At 50.0% G+C, this 8,654-nt stretch overlaps 1 protein-coding gene across 1 annotated transcript in view; it reads left to right on the forward strand.

The window, feature by feature from the left end:
- STK25 (serine/threonine kinase 25) overlaps positions 1–6,676 on the forward strand; it is a 21,375-nt gene extending 14,699 nt beyond the window's left edge. Inside the window, exons 11-12 of the mRNA XM_008629523.2 lie at positions 1,689–1,825; positions 4,545–6,676. Coding sequence (XP_008627745.1) covers positions 1,689–1,825; positions 4,545–4,584 — 177 coding nt within the window. The 3' untranslated portion in view covers positions 4,585–6,676. The remainder of the gene's footprint in view (positions 1–1,688; positions 1,826–4,544) is intronic.
- The last annotated feature ends 1,978 nt before the right edge of the window (positions 6,677–8,654 follow it).

Below are 8,654 nucleotides of genomic sequence, written 5' to 3' on the forward strand. Positions count from 1 at the left end.
GACTGAGATGTTCTTTGTAATCTTTCCTTTACCTTCCCTGAATGTGTGTTACTGGATGTTAATATTGAAAATGGCCCGTGAGGAGTCATTAACAGGTGTGGGCAACTGCAAATCTGGAAACATCCTGGGGTAGGGAGGTAAAATGATGTTTGGGCCTAGTAAGGCTGAGCTCATTGCAGTGCTCTAACTCCCACAAGCCTCCAGAGAGCTCTTCTGCAGTGGAACAGAGAGTCCAGCACACACTGCTCCCTCCCATCATAGGCTGCTGGGCAAGCTGAAGGTCAAGGGCTTGGCATCAAAGGCTGATGATAAACTGACAACTTACCTCCAGGACAGACCCTTTGCTTATTCTGAGGTGGGCAGCCTTTGGTAGGTAGACATCAAATTCTTGGTTTTAGCATCACACCTATTTTTGGCTGTGAAATCTGTATCCTTGATGTGTAACTGAGTTGCCCTCCGTGTCCCTGCCACTTCTGACTGAGCAGAGGTGTGCATGGGTTGTTCCCACAGCTTTGTGGTAGGGAACAGGTGCCCCACTGAGGAGGCAGCAGCCCTTTTTGGCTGGGAACTGTTTGTTCCCAGCAGGGGCCTTGGTGCACAGGAACGACTGCAGCTGGGGATTAGCATTCACATTGTTCTGCTTTCCGAAGCACGGAGAAAAGGTGAGCTCCAGCAACAGGATAGGCTGATCCTAGAACTGAGGCAAAGAACTGCGAGGCTTGTGTAAAGCCCTTTAATCAGCAGGGCCTAATGAGAGCTTAATTGAACTGGACAGTGGTAAGCTGGCAGATGTTGCTGGTTCAACAGGACGCTTGATTGTTGTTCAGCTCCTTGTGTGATGGTGCCCTGAGGAAGGGGCTGTCATATAAGCAGCTTGTGGGAAGGAGATGGGGAACTGCTGCAGGGGGTGGAAATGTAGGATTTCCAACAAGGGACTCCTTCAGGCTCAGCACCAGTGACCTTTCAGGCATTCCTTCTCAACAGAGGTGTAGCTATTTCAGATTAACAGCTGGAAACATGTGCAAGTAGAGGCCTAGTCGGAGTGCACTGACCATGAGAGATGTGAACTGAGGTAGATGCTGCATGTGGGGGGCTTGGTGCGTGGACTTTCTTTCCCTGCCCCCCTGGGTAAAGCTCCCTTAGAGAGGAATGTTGGAAGTGAAGGTGCTCAGGATCCCTGGTGTGGCAGTTGTCTGCCCAGTCACTAGAAGCAACTCAAACTTTTTTATGGTTATTAAAAGGGGTGGTGACTATACTCCTGGCGTTGGATATATTCTGCCCAACCTGCCTGTGAGCCTGTGTGTCTGGGTGCTGGGCTGTCATGAGCAGCAAAGGTCATTGTACTGCCTCAGATACACCCGGAGTTCTTCGTGCTGTTACTACTTAGGAGTTTTCAGGGCTGTTGGTCCATTTCTTGTAACATTTAGTTACAAGAGTACATCCTGTTAGGTAAGGACTTTGATTGCCATAAGTACCTGGAGGCAAATTTGAACCCCAGACAGTGGACTTCTACTTTCCTGACCAACAAAAGGAACTCTTTTTGGTTCATTTAAGTGGAATGTGGGTGCCCTCCTGCACCCTGGTGGAGTCATACTAAAAGGGAAAGGGCCTTAATGTCAGTGCTGCACTTCTCAACCGGTGCTTTCTGCAACAAAATAAAGACCTAATGCCCTGTTTCTGGGTTGCAGCTCAAAGATAAGCACAAGCAGACTGGAGGCAACGTGGGAGCCATGGAGGAGCTGGAGAACGCCTTTAGCTTGGCTGAGGAGTCCTGCCCAGGCATCTCTGACAAACTGATAGCGCACATGGTGGAGCGGGTCCAAAGGTGAGTGTCCTGCGTGTGAGCTGGGGTGGAGCCAGCACTGAACCACGTGGCTCTTGTGCTCCACAGCTGTGCAAAGGTCAGTCCCAAGCAGTCAGGACAGACAGAAGGGAATATTCATGACAGCTGCCCTGATAGTTCCTATGGCACTTCTTTTAATTGCTTTCATTTAATGCAAACAGTTTGTCTGCCTCAGAAGTCAGGTTTCTGTAGTGGTGATGTATGTTGCAAGGCACAGAAAGATGCTGCTGTTCACCTTCATTCTGCACATATATCTATATACATCTGATATCCTGCTGGTCCCATTACCCAGGCTGCAAGGACTATGCAAAATCTCACTGGGATCACTTTTGGGATAGAAAGTTTCTGTTAATAAATATCTGTTTCATTGCAAGGAATGTGCTTCAAAGCACTATGTGCAGCTAGTCACTGCTTGCCCAGCTTTAGGTATACAGGAAAGTGTACTTTTCCTGGAGAGAATTACTTACTGAACCAGTGAAGGAGTGTAGTCTGGTAGAATTTAGTTCTTTGCCGGGTCAAACTTGGCTCCACTGGTGGCACCAGGTCCAGTCAAATCCATGTGTTGCAGGCACTAACACAGCTAACCTGGTCACAGATTTATCAGGCTTTATTTAACATGATTTTGGCTTTTTTCCCTTTCCCTAAATCTCACCCTTTCCTTATCAAGAGAGAAAGTTAACATTTGGCTCCTCCCTGGTTAGCAGGCTGGATGTGCTTTGTGTGACAGAAGAAGCTGTTCTATGCTCTGGCTGCCCCTGTAAACACAGCCCAAGCTCTACAGCCTTTACACCCTTGAACTTAGGCTTTCTAAGCCTTTCTTTCTGATGGGTTAAAGTTTGTGCCTTGTAACTCAAGTACCCATTGAATGGAACAGAATCAGTAAGGTTGGAAAAGCCTTTGACTGATAGCCACTGTGTCTACTAGACCAGAGCACTGAGTGCCACATCCAGCTGTTTCTTGAATGTCTCAAGGGCTGGTGACTCCACCACCTCCTGGACAGCACATTCCAATGCTTGACAACCCTTTACATGAAGAAATTCTTCCTTATTCCCAACCTGAACCTCCACCAGTGCAGCTTGAGGTCATTCCTCTTGTCCTGCCCCTTGTTCCCTGGGAGTAGAGTCCAAACCCCACCTGGCTGCCACCTCCTGTCAGGGAGTTGTGCAGAGCCACAAGGTCCCCCCTGAGCCTCCTTTTCTCCAGGCTGAGCTCCCCCAGCTGCTCCTGGTGCTCCAGCCCCTTTCCCATCCCCATTCCCTTCTCTGGACATGCTCCAGCCCCTCAATGTCCTTGGCATGAGGGCCCAGAACTGTACACAGCACTCAAGGTGGGGCCTCACCAGTGCCCAGCACAGGGGGATGGTGACTGCCCTGGTCCTGCTGCCACACTATTGCTGACACAAGGGCAATTGCTGGCCCTCTAGGCCACCTGCACACATGCCAGCTCATGTTCAGCTGCTGTTGAGCAGCATCCCTAAGTCCTTGCCCACCGGGCAGCTTTCCAGCTGTTTTGCCCCAAACCTGTAGCAGTGCAGGGGATTGTTGTGACTGCAGTGCAGGACCTGGCACTTGGCCTTGTTGAACCTCACCCCATTGGTCTTGGTCCAGCCTGTCCAGATCCCTCTGCAGAGCCTTCATGCCCACCCAACTTGGTGTCATCTGTGAATGTGCTTAAGGGAGCCCTCAATCTCCTTGTCCAGATCATGGATAAAGACACTAAACTGGACTAGTCCCAACACTGAGCCTTGGGGAACCTTCCTAGTGATCAGTCCCAGCTGGATGTAACTTCATTCCCCACCACTCTCTGGACTCAGCCAATCCAGCCAGTTTTTAAGCCAGCAAAGTGTGTACCTGTCCAAGCTGTGGGCTGCAGCCTCTCCAGGAGAATGCTGAGATCATGGACTACCTGCAGAGCCTTTCCCTCATCCACTAAGGGGGTCACCTGGTCATAGGAGATCAGACTGGTCATGCAGGACCTGCCTTTCGTAAACCCATGCTGTCTGGGCCTGACCCCCTGCTTGTCCTGTCAAGCGAAGAAGAGCTGTAGACATTAAGGACCAAATATAATGGCCATCCTAGAGGGATTCTGTTTCTACATCATTCAAGCTTCCAAGCAAATACACCATGGGACTGTGTAGAACCCTCATCTAATAATCACGTAATGCCAGGAAGAGAACACTCAATTCTGCTGGCTGACCCATAGAGGTCACAGAAGGTGTCCTGTGATATCTGTAAAACCTGAGCCTCTGACTGAGCAGGAGGTGCTCATGGATGTGTGGGCGTGACTGCAGACAGGTAGTTGTTACAGCATCATTCCCTTCTGTCAGCCTAGAAATGACACTGCTGGATGGGGCAGAAGCACAAGATACTTGTTTTTTGGGGGGGGGCTTGCAAAACCTCAAAGACCCGGTTGCTTTCTTACCATAAAACACTAGTGCTGAAAACTTCTTGTTAGGTGCAAACTGAATCTTGAAAGCCTGAAAAAGTGTCAAACCACCTTGGCTTTTTGTTAAAGCGCTGGTTTTGTCTGTCAGGACTTTATCTAGTAAAAACTGGCAGTGGCAATGGCAGTGGGGACAGACCCACGCAGCCTGACCCCTTCCCCCACAGAGCTGCTGGTGGGTGCCTCTGGGCACCATTCCAGGTGAGAGCTTCAGCCAGCCAGTGCTGACCAGTTCTCCCTTGTCAATTCTTCCCTGCAGGTTTTCACACAGTCGGAACCACCTGACCTCTGCCCGCTGACACTCACACTCCCTGCTGTTGTCGTGAGGGGGAAGGATTTTTTCCAGCTTCATAAGAACTACATCTCTAATCCAGACCACCATCTGCCGTTGGATGTGACATTGTGATGGACTCCAGGACATTTCAGAGCCTTCATGTTAGCCGTGTTTCCATGATAACCCAGGGTGGGGTTTGCAATGCAAGTACAATTTAGACCTTTTGCAGAACCCGAGATGGGTGGTCTAATTGTTTTTACAATGTAATCAATGCAGTTTTTAATTGTTTTCCTACAATGGTTGTGTCCATTTTGGCTTGGTTTGATTCACAGCTTGTTTCTGGTAAATGCCTGGCTGCTGGAAAAAGGGAGAATCTCTTCAATTGATGTGTTTCACAGGCAAGTCTGATGGGTTTAGTCTCCTGCCCTTCCTAAAGAAGCATTTGTGAGCAGTTGTGTGTGAGTACAGGGATGGTGGGAAGCTCTCCAGGCATTTAGGGCCTCTGGGAGAGTGAGACCCACTCTCCAGTTGTTCTGGAGGATCACTTCAAGCCCTTCACACACAAGTAACAATGCTTTCCAGTGCTGCAGCAGCTGAGCTGATACACGGTTGCTCTTTCCCAGCCTGTCGTTTCATAGGAGGATGGGTTTGCTGATTGTTCTGGTTTTGGGTCTGGGACATCATTTTGTATTAGGCTTTAGTTCATCTACTTCAGGCAACAGCAGAACTTGCCTTGGATCTCCAGGGAGCAGAAGGCAAAGTGGGTATGTTTGCTGTGGGAGCTGGTGGAGTTCCTGTCCTTGGCACTTCTGGCAGCTGAAGCAGCTCCACAGGCAGGCTGGGCAGTGCTCGTCTGAGCTGAGCAGGCCCACGTGGGGCAGAAGGGTTAAAAAGGGGAATGGGGGGAACACAACAGCTGCAGGCATCAGCAGGGCTTTGGTCCACAAGGCAGAGGGACACTACAGAGCAGGTTTTGATGCAAGAACCTGTGCTCTACATGAAGACATAAACTGGATGGCTCACAGCAGTGTGGTGGGGCTGGGGATTCCCAAAAGCTGCTCTAGGCCTCCCTCTCCTTCTCAACCTTCCCTTTCTGGCTCCTTCTTCAGCCTGGGATCTAGACTCACTGCAGCCAGGGCTCTGTTCCAGTTGACAAGCTGGGGTGGTGTTTGGTAGCAGAGAAGGTAAAGCATCTACTGCTGTATTGGCTGCTTAAGGTATTCCAGCAGAGCCATCCCCAGGAGCTTTGCTTTCTGTATCATACTAGTTTATAAAGCAAATCTTTAATTCAGGTAAGCACACAGATCTTAAATCTACACTTTAAAGGTCTAGAAAAATAGACTTAGGAAAATAACCCCGGACAGCTGGTTGCTTAGAGAGCTGCTCTCTAACTGAAAAGAGATTCCCATGAAGTCAGCAAGAACTCAGTTACCCAGACCTTCCTGTCTGAGTGTTTGTGTGTGGATGATATGGCTCATCCCAGAGTCACTGAGAACAAAGGCTGGAGCTGTTCAGCATTTTTTTAATGACAGGCCACTTGGTTATAAACAAGGCTTGATTTTTGGTACTTAGATTCAGACCTGCAGACTTTAAGTGCTAGGCTGCAAGTAGCTCAGGAGGACCATACGTTCCCTCATCCTGGTGTATGGTGCTCACTTTACCTTATGACTGTCCTTTATTTGTCCTGATGGACAAATCCAGGCTCAGCAACGCTATGAACTTTACAGTAGAGAAGAGGTGCTGCTGTTGGATCTCTGCTGCAGTGTTCTGTGGTGAGAGCCAGCTCAGAGCCTGCAGTTAGGAAGAACAGAACAAACCCACTTTTCCCTCAGGAGGAGAAGTTAATGTAGAGACAGGACACTTGGAGAGGGGGAAGGCAGAGGCTGCAGGCCAGCACAAGGGCCCCTGCTGCTGTTGAAGTTGCTGTTCACAGCGGTAGCAAACCGTGTGGATAAGGTACCTGTATTGTCACTCACATGCTCTGCAGTGTAACGAGGAAACTTTTTAAAGGAAACAATCCCCACACCCTTCGTCCAGTACTCAAAGCAACAATGGGTTTAGTTTTCAAAAACGTTGAAAGGGATCTGCCACTTTCAATAAAGTAACAAAACAAATGAGGCTGGTGTAACTGTGTTATTAGGGGAAGAGCATCGGTTCCAGCTGCTTTTCTCTGCATTTTTCTTGGTCTTCCCCTAAATTTTCCTCATGCATCTGTAACAGAGACCCCAGAGACAGAGCCAGGTACTTTGTGTGCAAGGATTACAGCTGCAGGCACATCAGCCTTTCCTGCTGGCACTCCAGGAAGCACACGCTGTTGGCAGAGGTATAGCTGTGCACTGGGGGCACACTGCAGTGTGGTTTTTTGCTGGAGTTTGTTTATTAGTTGCAGTCTTTAGAGTCAGGCTCGACTGGCAACAGGGTATCTCTGCCTTCCTCTGTCTCACTTTGCAGCTGGGAGGGGGCCCGAGTGGTGGCATGGGTCACCCAGGGAGGTGGTGGAGTCTCCATCTTTGGTGATAATCCACTGCACAGATGCAGCCCTGCATGAGCAGGGATTGAACCAGACAGCCCTGAGCCTGTGTGACCTCAGGGACAGCATGAACACCCTGGAGATGCCACTTTAATTGTGTGTAAACCCTTGTGACTGTCCTTCCCTGGGCAGCAACAGAGGCGAAGGGCTCAGCTGCTGCTGTGACCAACTCTGCAGTGCTCCTCATCTGTTTATGCCTTGGAGCCAAGAAGCGGAACTGATTAATGTACTTCTGACTGTGCTTTTTGGGGGGGGAATTTTGCTAAATGCTATGTGCTCAGCTCAGCAGGCTGTTGCCAGGACAGTGGTGATGAGCCAGCCTCAGCAGCAGCAGGAGTGCGCAAGCACAGGGTCAGTGCACCAGGTGCTCTGTGGGTGGGTGCAGCTTGTAATGGGAGCAGTGCCTGATGCCTCATAAAAATGGAAGTCTGACAGTTAATGTCTCCCCAGCAATCAGGCACTAACCCTGCCTAGCAGAGGACTTGGCTCCTGGCACGCCAGCCCTTGTCCCCTGGCACAGCCGCGGTGCGGGCACTGCCAGGCACAGAACACCTGGAGCCCACGCCTGCTGCTGCTGCAGCAGAGCCAAAGCTGTGCTGCTGGGGCCCAGGCTGAAGGACTGCACTGGTGTAACAGAATCACTGCTATGACCAGGGAGGAGAAGGGATCAGTCACCAGAACAGCTCCAGTCTGTTGGGTTAAATGTGTCAGGAGTTACTGCACAAAGTCTGGTTTCTTAAGCAACAAAGCAGGACGGTGTTATCCTGGATGAAGGCCAAGCATGAAGAGGGAAATCTGTAGTGTAGGGGTTGTTCAGCCTGGAGAAGAGAAGGCTCCAGGGTGACAAGGGTGGGAATAGCTTCACACTGATGGGGCAGGGTTAGATGGGATATTGGGAAGAAATTCTTCCCTGTGAGGGTGGTGAAGCCCTGGCACAGGGTGCCCAGAGAAGCTGTGGCTGCCCCTGGATCCCTGGCAGTGTCCAAGGCCAGGTTGAATGGGGCTTGGAGCAGCCTGGGCTAGTTGAAGGTGTCCATGCCTGTGGTGGGGAGGGGAGGGGTGGAACTGGATGGTCTTTGAAATAGTGAGACCATGGCTATTAAGCCATGCAGTCCCAAATGCATCTCCCCCTCACATACACCTTAGCTCCATAGCAAGAACGTAATGCATAAGGACCTGTTTTAATTCTGTTCTTGCCTAATGCTCCTGTTAAGGAAACTTCTCATGCTTGTAGTTAAGAGAAAAACAAAGTATTTCACAGAACTGATACACCACCGAAATCCCCACCACTTTTAAAGTTCACTGAGGTAAGGCAGCTGCAGTTTTGCTCGGAATAGCAAAGCTTTTGGCTTTTCTAGCCTGAGCTCCTGCACTATAAATGCACAGACATTTGAGCTCAGTATTCTCAAACCAAGAAGAGGCTTTTGCTGCCTGCTGTCCTTCCAGAGGCTCCTGGTTTAGAGACCCCACCTCAGCAGTTGCATCTTTAAGAGAGATGCTGAGCTGCAGGTTCAGCACAGGAGCAACTAAAGGATCATTCACTCACCAGCCCAAAAACCATAGGG

The sequence above is a fragment of the Corvus brachyrhynchos genome, unplaced genomic scaffold, assembly GCF_000691975.1.
Source record: "Corvus brachyrhynchos isolate BGI_N302 unplaced genomic scaffold, ASM69197v1 scaffold223, whole genome shotgun sequence".
In the NCBI taxonomy this organism is placed as follows: Eukaryota; Metazoa; Chordata; class Aves; order Passeriformes; family Corvidae; genus Corvus; species Corvus brachyrhynchos.